The sequence below is a fragment of the Artibeus jamaicensis genome, unplaced genomic scaffold (assembly GCF_021234435.1).
Source record: "Artibeus jamaicensis isolate MK-2021 breed Jamaican fruit bat unplaced genomic scaffold, CSHL_Jam_final contig_685, whole genome shotgun sequence".
NCBI lineage: Eukaryota > Metazoa > Chordata > Mammalia > Chiroptera > Phyllostomidae > Artibeus > Artibeus jamaicensis.
Genome location: NW_026521924.1, coordinates 18,252,118 through 18,271,288, shown reverse-complemented (window position 1 = coordinate 18,271,288; position 19,171 = coordinate 18,252,118). Strand labels below are relative to the sequence as shown.

At 51.9% G+C, this 19,171-nt stretch overlaps 2 protein-coding genes across 2 annotated transcripts; one reads left to right on the top strand and one right to left on the bottom strand.

Moving 5' to 3' along the window:
- Nucleotides 1-377: 377 nt before the first annotated feature.
- Nucleotides 378-12,344, bottom strand: ERGIC3 (ERGIC and golgi 3). The gene is made up of 13 exons (XM_037164584.2): nucleotides 12,206-12,344; nucleotides 11,999-12,069; nucleotides 11,801-11,888; nucleotides 11,464-11,583; nucleotides 6,822-6,915; nucleotides 5,842-6,007; nucleotides 5,651-5,708; nucleotides 2,773-2,804; nucleotides 1,870-1,966; nucleotides 1,730-1,794; nucleotides 892-1,028; nucleotides 763-818; nucleotides 378-574 (listed from the first exon to the last, which is right to left on the bottom strand). The coding sequence occupies exons 1-13, from the start codon at nucleotides 12,291-12,293 to the stop codon at nucleotides 495-497; spliced, it is 1,152 nt and encodes a 383-aa protein (XP_037020479.1). The 5' UTR covers nucleotides 12,294-12,344; the 3' UTR covers nucleotides 378-494.
- Nucleotides 12,345-12,434: 90 nt separating this feature from the next.
- Nucleotides 12,435-18,955, top strand: CUNH20orf173 (chromosome unknown C20orf173 homolog). Its single transcript, XM_037164715.2, has 5 exons — nucleotides 12,435-14,065; nucleotides 15,702-16,064; nucleotides 16,294-16,719; nucleotides 16,859-16,910; nucleotides 17,579-18,955. The coding sequence occupies exons 2-4, from the start codon at nucleotides 15,753-15,755 to the stop codon at nucleotides 16,883-16,885; spliced, it is 765 nt and encodes a 254-aa protein (XP_037020610.2). The 5' UTR covers nucleotides 12,435-14,065; nucleotides 15,702-15,752; the 3' UTR covers nucleotides 16,886-16,910; nucleotides 17,579-18,955.
- The last annotated feature ends 216 nt before the right edge of the window (nucleotides 18,956-19,171 follow it).

The window sequence follows — 19,171 nt, the reverse complement described above, 5'->3', positions numbered from 1 at the left end:
TTTAGCGGTCACTGCAGCAGTGGCAAGTGGCAAGCCCTAGCCCGCTTCCAGGGCTGTGTTACTAACACTGGGGTCGGACCCTCATGGAGCTGGGGGATACAGTGGCTCCAGGAGACTCATCCTGCAAAGGTCCATCTCAGCCCTGAGGCTGAAACCAGAAGGCCCCCAGAGCACAGTGGGGGAGGGACTGAGGACAGGACTGTGCAGTCACCATCAGTTTGGTTTGAATGGAGCCCTGTAAACCAGAGGGTGTTCATGGGGGCTCCCGGAGGGCATCTGGCCTGACCCATCAGTCCTGACTGGCTTCAGTAAGTGGCTACAATGAGGGGTCATCTGCAGGCTCCGGCCAGACCCAAGAACCACACGGAGACCAGCACTATCACAACCAACATGTTTATCCACCTGGGGCTGCGGTAGACTCTCCGGAGGGGGAGGGAGGGTTAGGTGGGCAGAGAGACGGGAGACCGAGGGAACAGCAACGGGGAAGGGGACAACTACACTGTCTTCCCTAGATCGATTTTCTTCTGGATGGCCCGTGCTGAGTGGTAGATGAGTGAATCGATGAGTCCGGCCACTGGGGGGAGAGACAAGGGCTGGCACTGGCCCAGCTGGGCCCTTCGCTTGACCTCCAGAGCCTTCCTGGTCAAGCCAGCATCTCCCCTTGGCCTTGATGCACCCCTTCTCCCCCAACCTAAATCTGGGGGGAACCCAGGCTTTACACTCCCACCACGCCCCGACCCCAGACACCCGGGAGGCACTAACCTGTGAACATGCCCCCGATGATGGCGCACACGCCCGTGAGGAAGTGTGTGAAGGACCTGACAGGGGGAGGGGATCAGCAGGCACCCCTCCTGCCACCAGGCCCCGCGCCCTCCCTTTCCCCACCCTCACCTGTGCTTCTCTGTCAGCTTCACCATCATGGGCGAGAGCTCGTACAGCACGAAGACTCCGGGAAGCCCCTGGTCGCCTAGCAGCCCATTGGCGACCTTCTCATGTCTGGTCACAGAGAACTGGTTTGTCCTTAGCACCTGGGACAAGAGGGGAACCTGGGCTGGGGCCGGGTCTACAACCTGACTCCCAACCCCCGCCCCCTGACCCTGGCTCCTGCCTTGTGCTTTGTAGCACCTTGAATGTCATGGAGGAGAAAACGAGGCCCCATGTTGGTAGCGACACTGTGAGGCCTGGGGACAGCCTAGACGCCTTCTCCCAGCCTAACAACCCCAGCTTCCCTCCCATCACCAGCTCCTCAGGTTTACCACTCCAGGGAAATTCCCAGTGGGAGTTTACCACTCCCACTACATTTGGTGGACCCTCTCAGTGGAGGTCCACGGATGAGAAGCAACTCTTCAAGGCTGCACGCACCATGAGCTCCTGGCAAGGCTGGGCCTTACTTCCCTTGCACTCAGTCCTAAGCACTTGACCGGTGCACTGAGGTGCTGTTCCACAGGCCACAGCAGAAGGAGTAAGGGGCCCAGGAAGGGTTAGCCCCAGCCCAGGGCAGACCAGGGGGACAGACAGTGGGCACTGGATGAATAGATGGAAGTGGTTTGAGCAAGTGCTTTGCTGTCTGACAGCCTGAGGCCTGGGAGGGCACAGCACCCACATGCTCTGAGCCTCGGCCTGGCACCCAGCACATGGGAATGAGAGCGGCACTTCACCTCCCAGGTTGGAGGGACTTCAGTGCTTGACACCAAGAGGGTCTCAGGTACCTGAGCCCCCGCAGACTTACCTCCCCATCTAGCTTCATGTACACGGTGGGGACCACCTTCACAAAGTACTGGAACATCATGGAGGCTGCAGGGAGAAGAGGGCACTGGGCATGGGTGTCGTGCAGGGCTTCGGGGCTGGGACTACCTCCCAGGCTGGTACCTTGAAGTGCAGTGACGTTGGTGTGGTCCAGGGGGTTCACAATGCCTGGGTAGTCCTCCCCGAATGACAGGTGCCGGATGTAGTGGGTCATGTTGATCTGCAAGCAACACCGGTGTCTGAGACTCAGGGCACCCGAGGCCCCCAGCAGGCCCCACCCCACTACAGGTGCAGGCTCTGCAGGACAGGTGCAGACAGGGCCCCTGGGTCCGGGAGCGAACGTGTGGGGATGAGGGTGGGCAGGAGCAGCCCTGTCTGGGGGCATCCGAGACAGGCCTCCCTTCTCCCCACCTGGGACCCCGCCTTCACAGCGTGTACAGGCCCCAGTGTCTGAGGTTCCCGCTGCATCCATACTTTAGGCAAAAAGACTGGGCGGGGGCCCTTTGTGGCAGCTGCTCACTTTCCCTGGGGTTTCAAGCCAGGGAAGCCTAGGCTGGAGGGGCCCCAGCTCCCACCCTGTTCTAGTCTATGTCAAATTCAGTCACTGGAGGGATCCTTAAAACTCTGAGCATCTGATTAAGTCATGACCCTGGTTAAGGTGGACGGAGAGCCGCCTACTGCCCTCAGGACAAAGACCGAACTCTCCAGCATGGCCCGAGCCCTGTGGCCTGGTGTCCACCAGCTTCTCCAGCTGATCCACCCACACAGGCCCTGTGGTTCATGAGAAGTGCCACAGTCCCTCCTGGGAGTGTCCGGAATGCTCTCGTCCAACCCCATCTCCTGTCTCCAGCCTGCCCAGATCTCAGGTCCAAAGTCACCCCCAAGTGACTCAGCCCTCAGTCTGGTCCCCCGTCAGAACGTGGTGTATTTTTATCTGCTCCCCAACCCAGGATGTCCCCACAGAGAAGGGAGGGCAGCAACCATCTCCCACCCACCCGCCCTCTCTGATTTCCACCTGGTACGTACGTTGTCCAGGCCGAAGCTCTGCAGGTCGTGGACTAGGAAAAAAGGGGGAAGGTGTCACCAGGTGGAGCAGGACTGGCCACCTGACTCTGTCAGAGTCCTCACTCAGGCCACTTCACTCTTCCCTCTGGAGTGTGACCTGCCTAGCTCTTCTCTGACCCTTATTCCCCCAGCCTGGCCTTGCCTGAGGGCAGGTGGAAAGGACCTTCCTTGGGTCTGGCGGAGAGGCCATGCCCTCCTCGGGGCTCTTAAGGACACAGACTCGAGCTCTACCGACATGTACAGGGAGCCTGCTATGGGCATCACTCCTAGGCCTTCACCCCCACCAAGGCTCTGCTTGCAGGTCAGGAAACAAAACCCACCAACTCTGGTCTCTCGTTAACCAGACTGGATGGCCAGTCACTGAATCCCAGTGAGGTGGGACCTGGGAATGCTGTCTGAGCTCTTTCCTGGACTCCCCGCCCCCTCCCTCAGAGCCCCCACCGAAGAAAACCCAGTGGCTGCCCTGCACCGCCTGTTCCCAAGCAAGTTCTTCCTGCCATCTGACCCTGATCCTGCTGAAAGGAGCCCAGCTCACCCAGTCACCCCCAGTGGCCAGGCCAAAGGAAGGCCCCAATCCCAGACCCATGCAAACTCCTCCCATCCTGGGAGGGGAGGCTGCCCCAGATGTGGGGGCTTGGCTTCCTGGGGGACAGGGCCACTTACTCTCCACAGCATGTACTGCAGCGTGGGGAAGAGAAAGGGAGAGAAGGGAGAGAGAGAAAGAAAGTTCAGAGCTTCACAATGAGAGCTACGGAGCAAGATACGTGGCAGGCGGGAAGACTGGAATCTTCTTGCCTCAGCAGCAGGGTCTGGACCCAGCTAACAAGCCTCTCCCAGGTCCAAAGGAGCACTTTCCTGAACAGCAAGAGTGCAAAGAGGGTTGGGGGCAGAAGTATTTTGGCCTGGGAAGAACAAAAGACCTAGAGCCCAAGCAGCCACATTTCTAGCTGTGTGACCTTGGGCAAGTCACGTGCCCTCTCTGGCCCTCAGTGATCTCTGCACAGGGCTGTCCTGAGAACAAGGTAGGATCTAAGGTGAACAAGTACTCAGTAAACTACAATCTCTCCTCCTCTCCCACCCCAAATCAACAAGGATACAAGGAAATAATCCCTGACCTTCATTTCAGCCAAATTGCTGGCCTTGCACCACTATAGCTTTGGGCTTTGAATCTCCTTCCAGGGCACAGAATGCCCTTTGTCCTGGGCTCCCTGGCTCTCACACAGCCCGGGTGGGGAAGCAGAGGTGCTGCTGCTGCCTTTGGCAACCCTCCCTCCACCCCCAAATGTCTGCGGGCCCTCTGCCAAAAGACTGACGACTTCCCACAATCCCAGAGTCCACCCTTACCCAGCTACCTCCACAGTAAAGAGGGGGCTCCAGACTCACCTGCCCGGCCCTCCCCAATACTCAGCCTTACCCCCACAAACTGCCTTAAAGACCAGCAGGTCTCACCCTCACTGGGCCATCATTCCTGCTCATCTTAGTCCCGGGCAGCTCAGGACTGCCAGCCCGTCTCTCATGCCCTGGACCCGTCACCATGTGGCTCTGTACGTGCCCCGACAGGATCTGACTTCCCTTCCTCTCAGACCATCTGCGGGCTCTGCTACTGGTCAGCAAAACCTCCACATCTTCAACCTCCACAAACGCCCCTCACCTTCTTGTCCCAACCACAGTCGGACTCTTCCTTGAAGGCGCTAATACCCTCACGGCCCCCTACATGGGGACTATTTCCCACACCCATCCTTCTCCTTGCTTCTAAATGCCACTTCCAGATCACTGCCCCTCGATTTTCCCTAAAAATCCCCAGCTTTGCAGCTCACGGCCCACTATTCCACCAACTCGCCCTACGCGTTTTAGTCACTTAGGGTTCCACACAGACCCGCAGGTCAGTCCCCCCGTGCTGTTTCTCAAAGGCCCCGGGCCCCAGCCCTCTCCAACATGACCCCGTCATAATTCCTGGGGATTCCACGTCACCCAGCTGCCAATCTCCCAGCGCCGGGGTAGCAGTCTGCCTTTCCTCCTACTGCCAGCTTTGAGCTTTCCGTTTTCAGAGTCTCTCCCGGCCTCCCCGTGTAAAACGGCACACACGTGTGGTCTCACCCCGGCCCCTCGCCCCATCATCTCCCCTGCCTTTTTTGGTCCATATTACTTAATGGCACCTGATATGCCACATACGTCACATACTTGTTTACCCTTTGCTGCTTTACTAGAATGCTCTAAGGGCAGGGACTCTGTTCTGCTCACTGCTGCATCCTTGGCACCTGGACTAGCACGTGGCACACAGCAGCTGATTACTAAATATCTAGCGCATGAATGAAGGAAGGAATGAGCACGGATTTCATTACCCACCTGTGAGGTGGGTACTAGTAGCTTTGGCCCCGCTTTACCGAAGAACCCGAGAAGGGCTCCCTACTGCCCAAACATGACGTGACGCGGGAGTGGAAAGACCTGTGCGCCAATGCAGCCCAGCTCCCCGACGGCCTCCCGCACAGGCCATCTGAGCCTGGGCGCCCCCTTTCAGACGGGTGCCTCCCATAACCCAGGCCGATGCTACAGTTCTGAAGCTGCACAGATACCCTAGGAGATAAGGGCTATCATCGCCATTTTGTAAAGTAGGAAACTGAAGCTCAAAACAGTTAAACTTTCTCAGGATTTCACACAGCCAGGAAGGTCTGTAACTGAAACCTGAGCCCAAGAGTCAGGGTCCCCAGCCTGTGCGCTTAGCTGTCACCCCAGACTGCCATCCAATAGGAAGGTCTGTTCCGGGCCAAAGACAAAGAGCATCGGGCAGGTGAAGGTGTCCCCTGGTCTCAGCCCCCCTGGATGATGAAGGGCCACTCACCATGCACATGGGACTGCTGGAAGCTCTTCCCAGGAGCAAAGTGGAAGTTTCCGGCCACCTGCAGGGGACATTCCCTGTCACTGGCCAGCCGTTTCCTCCCTCCCCTTCATCTCCTGAAGGCCTGGGCAGGCCCTCGATTCCCAGGGGAGTGGGGCCAACCCACAGCTGCCCGGCCCAGCCTGGCCCTGCACCTTGTTGACTTCCAGGAAGCCGTACACCTGGCAGCCCTCGTTCTTCTGCTCCTGCATCTTCTGGCTGAAGCCCTCGCGCCGGCACTGCTCGATCGTGTCTGGGTTCTTGAAGGCCCAGCCGCGGCGGCGATATGCCTCCCGCACATCCTCACAGGTGTTACAGCACCTGCAGGGGAGGGGGCGGGCTGACAGGGTCACAGGGGCGCGAAAACAGGGCTGGCACCGTGGGAAATCAAGCTGGAGCAGTTCTGCCTGCTGACGGAGCCTCCGTGAGCCTCATCCTGGACCACCAAACGTTCTCTAAGTGTGTTCCCTCAGTGACTGCAGAACCGTTAAAAACACCGATTCCTATTCCGTTTGGGGCGGTGAAAAGTTTTGAACAGGCGGTGGGATGACTGACAAATGCTATGAGTGCATGATCAAGATGGTGAAATTTATGTCACATGTATTTTACTACAATACAAATTTTTAAAAATACATATTCTCAGGACCCACCCCCAACCTGCTGAATGAGCCTCTCAGGGCTCAGGGCTGGGGAACATAATAGCAGTTGATCTACAGCAAGGACTTAATAATCTGAACTAGGCCTTCCACCTCAGGGGTGTATACAGAGGATACAAATACTTAATCTGGATGTGACTCTTACGAAAAAGGTGCTATAATCACCCCTGTTCACGAGAGAGGCTATGTGGCTTGGCCCAAGGACACATGGGCAGAACCAGGCAGCTGGACTCCAGAAAGTGCCCCTGAGCCAGAGCAGGGGCCATTTCAGCCTCTTCTCCAGGTCTGTGGCCCCGGACAGGGCCTGGGCACAGAGCTCCAGTCCCTCACGCTCAGTGACTGAGGCGCACGCCCCATCTGCTCTAAATTCTTGGTCTGACCACCACACCTGCCTCGGGCTGAGGCTGAGGATGGCTGACAGGCAGCGCCTGACGGGAGCCCTGCTCCCCCCCCTCCCCTGCCACCAGGGTCCGGCTCACTTGATGTCTTCTGTCTCAGCACCGTAGCAGCTCTCACAGCGCTCAGGGTCCAGGGAGTTAGGGTCGAACACCTTCACCTCCGCTTTCCCCAGCTCTAAGGAGAGGACGGGGGGCATCAGCTGGGTGCGGGCACAGTGAAGTCTGCACTCCCAAGCCCTGCACAGGCCCTCTGCACTGTGACTTGGGAATAATATATTATAAAATAATAGTTCATTTTTACATAGTGCATATCATGTGTCAGGCACTAAGCACTTCTACACATGTATTCTTTCTTTTAACAGTAACCGTAAGAAAACACTAATGGTCAATACTAAATGTTGGTATAGGTCACAGCACTTTACACATGTCATCAAATTTCATCCTCACAGTGACTCTGTGAAGGTGAGGTTATTGTCCCCATGGTACCTGAGAAGACGCTGAGGCTAAGACATGAGAAGTGGCTTTGCACAATGCAACAGAGAAAGTGGCAGACTTCAGCTCCACTTCCAAAGTGTGTGCCCTGAACCACTTTCCCAAGGCACTTCTCAGACTCTCTGCACTGGCTCCCTGCCTCTAACTATATCATCATAATTGAATTCAACATTCAATGCCGTGACCGCCTGTCCTCCAACAGTCCTCTTGTCACCTCAGCCCAGCTATCCACTTCCATGCTCACACCTAGACCCTGCCATTAGCAATTACTGCAAACTGTTCAAAATTCAATGGCAAGTATCCCGACCTGCAAGCACTGACCCTTCTTCTCTGAGCTCACTATCTCTGGTATGCGGAAAACACCAATTCTTCAGCACCACTAACGCTATCACCCCTTCACGCCCCCACTTCCCTGCTTAAACTCCAAGGTCCAAGTGGGGAAAGAACGGTCTCTTTAATAAACAGTGCTGGAAGAATGGATGTTCACGTGCAGATAATGAACTGGGACCCCTATCTTACATCACTCACAAAAATGAACTCAAAATGGACTGACGACTTAAATGTAAGACTTGCTACCATGAAATTCCTAGAAGAGAACATAGGGGAAAAGCTCCTTGACATTGGTCTTGGCAATAATTTTATGGATTTGACACCAAAAGCACAGTCGACAAAAGGAAAAATAAACAAGTAGGACTGCAACAAAATTAAAAGCTTCAGCACAGAGAAACAAGCAATCAACAAAATGAAAAGGCAGCCTACAGCCTGGGAGCAAATGTTTGCAAATGGTATCTCTAATGAGAGGTGAACGTCCGAATATAAGGAACTCACATAACTCAACAGCATAAACCCCCAAATAATCCAGTTAAAAATGGGTGAAGGACTTGAATAGACAATTTCAAAAGGAGACATACCCATCACTATGAGGTACCTGAAAAGGTGCTTAACATCATTAATCATCAGGGAGATGCAAATCAAAACATGAGGTATGACTTCATACCTGTTAGAATGACTGCTAAGACAACAACAACAAAAATCCCAAAAGAGAAAAAACAACACAAAAAAATAAGAGATAAGTTTGGAGAGGATGTGGAGGAAAGGGAACCCCTGTGCACTGTTGGTAGGAATGTAAATTGGTGCAGCCACTGTGGAAAGCAGTATAAGAACTTCTCAAAAAATTTAAAATAGAACTGCCATATGTTCCAGCAACTCCACTTCTGGATACACACACACACACACATGCTGTATGAGTATGTGTATACACATACACACACACGCAAAATGAAATCAGTAAAATCAGTATCTAAAAGAATTATCTGCTGTCCTGTGTTCACTGCAGTATTATGAGAATAGCCAAGGCATGGAAACAAGCTAAGTGTCCATCAACAGATGAATGGATAAAGAAGATGGGATGTGATACACATGAAACAGTATTCAGCCATTAAAAAGAAGAAAATCCTGTCATTTGCAATAACATGGTCAAAACCTTGAGGACATTATGCTAAGTGACATACGTCAGACAGAGAAAGATAAATACTGTATGACCTCACTTACAGGTGGATTCCAAAAATGCCAAACTCCTAGGAACACAGAGCAGACTGGTGGTTGCCAGGGCCTGGGGAGGTGGGGGGTGGCGGGGGCAGGCAGATGTTCGTCAAAGGCACAGACTTCCAGTTACAAAAGGAATGAGTTCTGGGAATCTGCTGGTGACTACAGTGAACAATACTGTGTTGGATACATTCACTGAACGTTGCTAAGAGAGTAGATCTTAAATATTCTCATCACACACACAAAAATGATAACTATATGGGGTGATAGTGTGTCAACTAACCTTATTGTGGTAATCATCTTGCAATATACACATATATTGAATCACACCTTAAACTTACAGTGTTGTCTTTCAACTATATCTGAACAAAGCTGGAAAATAAACCCCATGGTCCACTGTTGTAATTATTCTCTTGCACATAACCACAACTCATTAGTTCCTCTCTCCCTTCACGGCACAAGTCTGGCAAAACTCAAACCCTAGTTAAATTCAACCATCTGTGACTACTTTTGCCTGTGCCTCCCTTACAAATGCATGGCAGCCCTATCCTATTTTATTTCACTAAGGAGTTCACTCTCCCATTCTCTGAGATGGTTAATTTATGTTTTCCTTTCTCCTTAAACTTCCAAAGTCCCTTCCCTTTTCTTCACTCTTAGCTAATCACCTTGCTGTCAATTTCCACTAAGAGAAGAGAACCTCCCTTCATCTTACCACCAAACTCACCCCCATTTCCACATTCTCCCCAAGCCCCCACCCGACTTCTCTGCTCTCTCTTACAGCAAAACTCCTGAAAGGGTTACCTAAACATGATGTCCCCACTTCCTTTTCTGCTCTCTGATTAGATTTTCATCCCCAACAGTATCAGGACTATTCCTTTCAAAGTCTCCAGTGTTACCAAGGGCAACGGTCAATTCCCACACCTCGTTTTACTGGACCATCAGTAGCTTTCGACCCTTGCTCACTCCCTCTTCCTTGAAACTCTTCCTCTTCCTGGCTGTTGGTACATCTCGTGGCTCTCTTCTACCTTAATGGCCAATCCTTCTCAATCTTCCTTCCTAGGTCCTCATTTCCTGACTTCTAAATATTGGAGGGGCCTGGATTACCATCCTAGACCTCTCCTCTACCCACATCCACTCCCTAGGTTTTGTCATTCAGTTCAATGGCTTTAAATGCCATCTATATACTGATAACTCCTACACCCACTTCTCTAGCCTTCCCCCCAAAGTCTAGACTAGTACATCTAATTGATTCCTTCATATCAGTAGGGATACAATGGACACCCCAAATTTAACATGCCTCAAACCTGAAATTTCTCCCCAAATCCTGATCCCCCGAGGCACCATTCTCCAAGATGATGCCCATCTCCTGGAAGTCACATCCTCATGCATTCCCCTTCCACAATGGATAGGGCTGACTTGTGCCACCCCTAGTATATTGCAGAAACGATGGTGTGCAACTTTGGAGGCTAGGTCATAAAAGAAATTGTGGTTTTCACCTCTCTCCTAGATCACTTGACCAGGGGGAAGCGACCTGCCAAGCTGTGAGGACACTCGGCAGTCCTACCGAGGGGCCCACATGGTGAAGACACAGAGATACCCTGGCCACAGCCAGATGTGTGAGCGCTTTAGATGCAGCTCCTCCAGCCTCAGTCAGGCCTTTAGATGACCGCGGGCCCAGCCAACAGCTTCACTCCAATCTCCTGAGACACTAAACCAGAACCAGTGGCTCAGTTTGTTGTTCTAAGTCACTAACTTCTGGAGTAATTTGATCCACAGTAGTGGATACATAATATTCCCCTGCCTCTCCCACACAACACAAAAAAATCCTCCCCCTCTCTGGTCATTCTTACCTCGATTCATCCATTTGCCCAGGCCGAAAGCTTTGGAATCAAAGCCTTCACTGCTCTCTGTACCTCATATCCAACCCTACAGCAAATCCTAATGGTTTTACTGGTGTTCAACATGTAGCTATTGAATGAATGAAGGATACAGCTCACCAACAGAGCAATCCCTATGGTATGAAAAATCATGGCTTTGAGGAGCATTTTGTACGGTGGAAAACAATTAAAGATATTGGGCAGCTTCCTAGAGAGAAGTGGAGAAACTAAAAGTGAACAACTACTCTGTACTAGGCATTATACACATATTACTTCAACTGATCCTATAATTCCAGGAGGTGGGAACCACTGTTTACCACCACTTTATAGCTGAGGGCATACACTGAAAGACACAGAACTACATCTGAACTCTGGTAATCTAACTCAAGAATATAAACTCTTAACCTTAAGCCACCTTACATTCCAAAAGGAGAGAGCATTAAGTGCTGAATTCAGCCAACAGGATGGGAAAGCAAACACTCAGAGAAGCTTGGGTTCATCTACAGGAAGTCTGCTGAGGCAACAGGACCCATCCTCAAACTTCTGTTACTCAAACCATGACATGCAAGGACTGGGGACATCTGAGAATGAGAGCCAGGTAAGGGTATTCTTCTCAACATACAGAGGCTAGGAGCCTGGATTTCAGGCCTCTCTGATTAATAGCTGAGAGACCGTAGGCAAGCCATTTGACTTCTCTGGGTCTTAGTTGCTTCATTGGTCATGAGGCCAGCCACAAACCACTTGCCAGACATAGGGCTTGGGCACCTCCAGCTTCTGGGATCTGAGATCAGGCCCCCTCCCCTAGTTACCATGCCGCTCTGCCTCTGAGCTCACGGGGATGCCATCCTTATCCAGCCGTTGCTTGAACAGGTTGTGTTCCACATCCAGCTGCTGTTCACCAGCTACATCCATGGCATCAATGCTCAGATCTGGAAGCAGGAAGCCAGGTAAGGTACTGAGAGTCTCTGGGCAAGGGAATCTGGGTTTTGGAGAGTAGGGGATGCTGGGCCTGTCTTGGGGTAGCAATGGGTTAGGGGAAGGGATTGACCTGGGCTCCAGTCCAGAACCTCAGGCTGGAAGTGTAAATCTGGAAGCTGACCTGAGAACCCTGGGACTTGCAACTCCCACCCTGTGGGAGGTACTCACAGGCACAAGGCATACGCGGAAAAAATACATCAATGTTGATCTTCAGTTTATCTCCCCGTGACTTGTCCACGTAGAGTTCAGGATGCACCTGGGGCAGTACTACCTCAGTAAGATTTGGCCCCATGCCCCATTCCCATTCCTGATGATGCTAGTCCTATAATGTCAAGGCCTGCAAACGTACTCGGCCCCGCCCCTTACCTCTGTGGTTAGGTAATACTGCAGCTCGGACAGGAACAACAGCAGCATGAGAAGGCCACTGATAATGGTCACTGCAGGGCAGGAAGAGAGGGTCAGAATGGCCTCTGCTCATCTCTCCCTGCCCTGGCAGGCCAGACAGAGTGCAGGAACCGTAGCCAATCTCCAGGACACCCCTCACCCCGAGGCCCCCGCCCCGCCACTGCATACCCGTGGCGCCCCCACAGGTCTTGACCCGGAAGTCCTCCAGAGTCTTAGGGTAGGCATCGAACTGCTTCAGCTTCCCCAGCGCCTCCATGGGGACCAGCCGGAAAGCGGATGCCAGCCGGCCCGCCCCTGCAGCCTCCAGCTTCCGGTCCGGAGCTTGAGCCCCGCCCCACTCTCTGCACGCAGGCGCAGCAAGGCGCACGCTCAGCCCCGCCCCTCCTCACCCGCACTTTCTCAGGCTGTCGGTCCTGCAGTGCTACAGGTGACCTTGTCTGGACCCCGTCTGCTGGCAAGTGCTTCCTCAGTCAGGGTGGTCGTCTGTGGACCGGGGTGCCCGGAGGAGGTCTCTGCGAGGTACAGACAGCAATAGCAGCCTCTTGTCCAGCTTACGCTGGGAGCATCGTCAAGAGTTTCACATCAGACTCTCGGAACAACTTGGAACCTTCTAGAACAGTGGTTTTCAAAGTGTCCCCAACCAGCAGCCTCATTATTACCTGGAAACGGATTAGAAATGAAAATTATCGGACCCCAACACAGACCTGCTGAGTCAGAACCCTGTAGGTGTGGCTCCCAGGTTTCAGAATCACCGCTGTAGTAAGTAGGTGTGACATCCATTTTCTGGAGGAGAAACTGGCCTGGAGAAGCTGGGTAACTTGCGGCTACATCCCAGCCCATTAATGGCAGGGTCTGATTCCAACCTGTTTCTTCTGGACCTCAAAAGACTCCGAGCCAAGACCGTGGGGCAGATTTTACACAACAGCACCACTTCTGAGCGAGGCTCATGGTGGTGCACGGCCCAAATCTTTTCAGTGATGTAAGACCAGGACTTGGGTGAGAGACGTCTGTAGGAGAAAGTGACTGACGTGCTAGGTTAGAGAAGGCTTCCAGGAAGAGGAGGAGGGACACTGGAGCTGGGTGCCTTGTGGCAGTCTGGGGAGAGGTTGAGCAAGGCCAGAGTCCCCCTTCTGCCCTCAGGCTTCAGTTTGCTAGGGAAGGGGAAAGGACTAACATTAACGGAGAACTGACAATATGCTAAGTGCTGTAACCCATTCATTCCACCATCAGAACAACCTTGGGGAACCAAGCGGTGAATTGACTTTGACCGAGGTTGTAGGGTTAGTTAATATAGGGTTAGTTAATGGAACTTGAATGGAATTCAAGGCCTCTTTTTTTTCTGCTTCTAGAGCTGGGTCTTTTCCACGCATAAGCTGCCACCATCAAGTGCAAGAGGCATTTATTCTGAAGGGTTCCCAGGGGTAACCTTAGCAGAAATTGTCCTCTCTGACCTGTGTCCACCCTGTGCCCATCCATGTTTGACTTGGAAGCCCTCCCTCCCCAGTGCGGCTCCACACTAAATGACTGATTCCTTCGCTCCTTTAATACATATTTGTACCATGGCGAATAAGGCTGTGTCAGTGGTCTCAGGGCTCTATTAAGACAGTTTCTTAGGGACTTCAGTAATCCAGGGGTCATGGAAGGAACCCCCCCAATGAGTGACATTTAAAATAAGACTTGAAGAAAGGGAAGGAACTAGGGAGGGTACGAATGGGAGGGAGAGAGGTGTTCTGAGAAGCGGAACTGCAAATGCAAAGCCCCTGAGGCAAGATGGAACTTGCAAAGTTCTAGGAACAGGATAAAGTCCGAACAGCTGGAAAATGTGTAAGATGAGTAAGGGTTTTGGATTTCCTTCTGAGTGCAATGGGATGCCATTTTAAGGGTCCAAGCAGGAAATTAGTTTAAGATCATGTCAGTCAACTGGATGAAGAATGGATGAGGAAATGGATAAAACAGAAGCCGAGATACGAGTTAGGAAGTTGTTGCAGGCTGTGGAAGGAGAACATTCTAAGTCCTTCTTTAGAAAAGGCAAGTATAATTTGAATATGAGCTTCCATTTTAATAAAAGAATCAGTTTTTCTCTGTAAAATCTTTGCTGGCTGAATATGTTAAAGGAAGGGAGTGGATCTCTCCCGGACCAGCAGCACTGGCACCACCTGCAAACATTCCCTCCTTCTCCCCCTCCCCTCCCCTCCCCCCCCTCCCCCTCTCCCTCCACCCCCCTCCCAGGGGCTAGGGAAGATGGGGAATGGCTGCTTAATGGGTATGGGGTTCTTTCTGTGGTGATGACTGTTCTGGAACTGCACCGTGGCAATGGCTGCACAACACTGTGAATGTCTTGCCGCTGAATTGCACGCTTTAAAATGGTTAAAATGGTAACATTTTTGAGTGTTTTATAACAGAAAAAAAAAAGGTTATATCAGTTGACCTAAAACAGCACTGAAGCTCACTATGCATCTTTTTCTAGATGATTTTTTAAATCTTTTTATTTGGAAGTCACTATAGGCCTTAAGACATTGCAAAAATAGTAAAGGGAGGTCCCATGTACCCATCGTCCAACTTCTCTTACCACATAGTACTGATAGTAATTTGGTAATTTGATTTCAAACCAGGCAACTGACATGGGTACAATCCAATTACCTGGACTACAGACCTTACTCAGAGTTTCTGGTGAATTGTTTTAAAAGCTATAAAATACCCAGTGCATATTGCCACTAGTTAAGATGAACTGTTTTACTGTTCTCACCCATAGAAGAAAACATTTTGACTTAAAAACATAATAAAATTATTTCCGACTTTTCCTCCCTTGAATTAAGGGGGTGGGAGTGGAGATGAAGAGAAGAAAGCAGTTTGGAGATAGAAGCAAATGGATTTAAAAATGGATTTGGAAATCCTAAGAGAGGGGGAAATCAGCATACAGGCCCATCCAGAAGCATATGGGTTTCTGGCTTCAGCAAATGGGTGGATGGCGGGACCACTTAAGGACAGAGAAGTCTTGGGAAGGCATTGGTTTAAAGGGGGAACTCCCCAGCTCAGTCTCAGGCTTGTTCAGTGTGCGGGGTCTCTGGGACAGGTCAGTGGAAGTCCAACGAGCTGCAAGACATGGCGTCCAGAGAAGAGAGGCCTGAGCCGGTTTCAGAATTGGAGAGGGGTCATTACACATCAATTGGATTTAGGTTCCTTCTTAACTCTGTCCGTGTATCCCATAAATGTTTCCTAGTTGATTTTAAGTCTTGGGGATGCAGCAGTAAAGAAGACACAAACTATGCCCCTTTCTTCATGTATGCTGCCTGTGTGTGACGGACAGGAGAGGGTGGTGGCTTTGCCCAGACAGGCTGAGGGAGGGAGGTCACAATGCACAGTCTGTGATGAGGTCTGTGCTATAACTGGGTGGTGGATGGACCCCACTGACAGCCAAGCTTTCCTCCTGCAGGGAGGATACAGGACACAGCATTTACTATCTTTCTATTCTCACACCTTCCCTCCCAGGCTCAGTTAGAGTCCTATTTGGAGGTGAGCAAATGGATGAGGAGGCAGAAGATGAGGGATTGGGAGGAAGTATGGTGTGGAGGGTGGAGGGTGGATGCTGGGGAGCCATAGAGGCCAGTGGGACAGAAGCTTGTGCGGCTGGTTGTGACCTTACCCTCTTCTTTCCTGGACCCAGGTAGAGAAGCCAGTCTGATGCCTGCCACGGAAACCATCGCCCGGGTCAGACATGAAGTGTGTGTGTCAGATTCTTGTCCTCTGGGTCTTCTCAGTGCTCCTCTTGTGTCTGATGATCCGCTGCCTGGATCGGAAACCTGAATCGGCACCCCAGGAGAAGCTGGTGTACTTGGTACCGTGCTGTGGCAACTGTCTTTGGTTTAAGTTCAAGAAGTGTGGCAGCCCAGCTGGGACCCTCAACTACTCCCTGTGCCACCAGACAGTCAGAGAAGCAAACTGCTTTGATGCATGCTGTGAGAAGATGACGGGGTCCCTGATGAGGACAACAGAGTCCGTGACCCCCAATGCTGTGTTCTGGTGGTTGGTCAGTGGTCAACACTGGGCCTAACCCCTCCCATTCTTCGCAGGCCTAGCCCATCTCCCACATCCGGCCCAAACCCCTGCCCTTGGCCCTGACTTAGCGCACCTCCCATCTTCAGAGCCTCAGCCCCTGACCTCTGGACGGGGGTTTCACCACCTGGGTCTGCTTTCCTCCCACCGGGACTTGATACCTGGGTCCTAGCCCTCAATCTCCTCCCTCTGGCTGTTCCCAGGGCATGAGCTCAGCAAGCGAGCTGGGCAAAGTGTGGGAGAAGCTGTTCAAGGTGATTCTCAGACCCTCAGTGAAGCATAGTGATCTGTACTGTGGGTCTTGTGTGCTAGTGGGGAACTCGAAGGTCTTGCGAAGGGCTTCTGGCCTCAGCAACAACGTCACCCAACACACCACAGTCTTCAGGTGGGTGCTGAGGCGAAGGCAGGGTGCAGGAAGGCCCAGACCTGTCTCCAGAGTTCTGCCAGTTTCTGTTCTCCTTCCCAGGGTGAAACCGGCCCCTGTTCAGCGCTTCAAGACAGTAGGGAACCAAACCACGGGCTTCACCTGCGGTAGGAATGCTGGGGCCCAGGGTTCCTGGAGACAGCTGCTGCTGCTTCTCCTAAAGCTTTCTGGTCTGGCATGGACTTCAGATGCTCTGAGTCAGGAGGTGATGGTCTGGGAACTCAGACATTCTTAGCATGGGGGGTGGGGAGGCCACTGCAGGATAACCTGGTGAGGGCAGCTGCAGGACATTCCCAGGTCTCAGGGGCTGCTGACACTCCTCTGACCTCCTAATTCTTTCTTAGATTTTGGAAGATGACCTAGTTCCCTAGTGAAATGGAAGATAGCAAAGACAAGGTAAGGGGATAGGAAGGAGTGATGTACGGCTGCTCTGGGAAGGGCCCCAGGTAGGCCCTCTGGCCTTTCTTCCCCAGGTCCTGGTGATCAGCTATACCTTCCTCAGGCGCAGCCAGAGCGGCAGGCTGGATAACCAGAGTCAGCATCCATCCCTGGGGCTCATGGCTCTGTTCTGTGCCCCAGCTCAGTGTCTATTCCTTCCCCACCTAAAATGCCCCTCCCCTATGCCTTCAGCATAGACCCTAAAATTTCCATCTGGCTTTCAAGACCCTCCATGATCTGACCCTTCCCCGCCCCTCCCCCAGGCTCACACACTGGGCTTGTTGGATTCCCCCAACACGCCAGCTGCCTGTGCCTTCTCACTCACTGTTCTCTGCCTGGAATGCCCTTCTCTTGTCTCCCTGGGGAATCCTCTCTCTCCCTCCAATGTGAGGAGGAGCCGCTAACTGCTGCTCTCTTTTTTATGCTCTGGGATCATTCTCTGCATTCACAGTCTGTCTTTCCCGGAAAAAGTGAGCTCCATTCTCCTCCCAGCTCCATGAGGCCGCCTGTCACACTTGATGGCTTTTCTTTTTCACACCTGATGTTGAATGAGGTGTTGGATGAGGGGAGGGGAGACAAGGGCAGGATTCCTTTGTTAAAACATACATTTCTCTCTCATTCACCAGGATACCCCTTTTGGATTTGGATCAGAGAAGCAAGGAAAATGAGAGGATGTTAATCAGAACAACGACCCTGTGGAGGTTACCACCTAGCACAGAAGCAGAAATGGAAGTCAGCCAGAGGGTGTGTTGAGCAAGCTCACCATCCACATGTGATGCCCTGCCCTGCCGGTCCACACAAGTCCTAGTCCTTTGGTCCTGAAAGCAGGAGAGTCTTGAGATTTTAGCAGCAACAGTAGAGAACTTTCGGGGTGAAGGGTAAGAGGAAACTGTGTGGTCATCAGTCGGGTACTGAATAAAATCCTGGTCAGATTCTCTTACCCGTGAGGACAGTGTCAGGGGAGGAAGGGCCTGACTTGACTTCCTGATCTCAGGGGCAATATTTCCATGGCTTTCTCTGCATGTCCCTGGATCATGCAGATGGTATAAATTTAGGCCCAGACTCAGTTCTTGGATAAGGAATTGAACCACAGGATAAAAGAAATGAGCCTCCTTATTTCATCCTATGCTGGAGGGTGAATTTTTTTCTAGCTCAGCTGTTCACTGAAGGTTGAGTGTTTTCTAGGGGCCTCATTCCAATTCCCGGTCTCCCCTGGGCTCAGGCTCCTCTGCCCACATGGGCACTGAACTCCTGAATTCCCAGGCTGCCACTAAGGCAGCTCAAGGACCGACCTCCCTCCTCCCTCCCTCCCTCCCTCCCTTCCTTCCTTCCTTCCCTCCTTCCTTCCTTCTTTCCTTCCAGAAGGGGAAGGGAGGGAGAAAGAGAAGGAGAGAAACATCTATTGGCCACCTCCCACATGCCCCCGACTGGGAACCCTGCCTGCATTGGAAACATGTGCCTGGACGGGGAATCAGGGAATTGAACCAGTGACCCCCAGGTTCACCGGCTAGCACCCAATCCACTGAACCAGGCCCATGCTGTTTTTCAGTTCTTTCTATTTCTGGCATCTGGGGAACTCCTATTTCTTTCTCTGCTCTGCATTTAAAATAATTTTTATTAAAAACAGTGTATATATGCTTATAAATTTTCCAACTAACTCAGAAAAGAAAGGATACGCAAGACATTAGGACTAGTAAGTAGTTGCCTCCGGGGAGGAGATTGGCTAGGCAGAGAGCCAGGGGGCGAGTGGGTTCTTTCTTTTCGTATACTGTTTGCACCTGTTGGACTGTGTGCCACGGACCCGTACTCTACATTCAAAAATACATACAATTTAAAAAATTTGCCCAGGCTGGTGTAGCTCAGTGGATTAAGTGCGGGCCTGTGAACCAAAGGATCGCAGTTCAATTCCCAGTCAGGGCACATGCCTGGGTTGCAGGCCAGTTCCCAGGAGGGGATGCAAGAGAGGCAACCATACACTGATATTTCTCTCCCCTTCTCCTTCTCTTCCCCTCTAAAGATAAATAAATAAACTATTTTAAAATAAAAAAAATTAATGCTATGTTTGGATCAGCAGTTCTGGATTATTGTAGGAGAGATTTCATTATTTTACTAGAAATGGAGGCAAAACTACTATCTCCACAGGCCGAGGGAGCTCTCCGGCAGGGCCGTGTGTTGAGTATGTGACGAGGCCCACGAGTTCTGAGCGCAGCAACTCATTG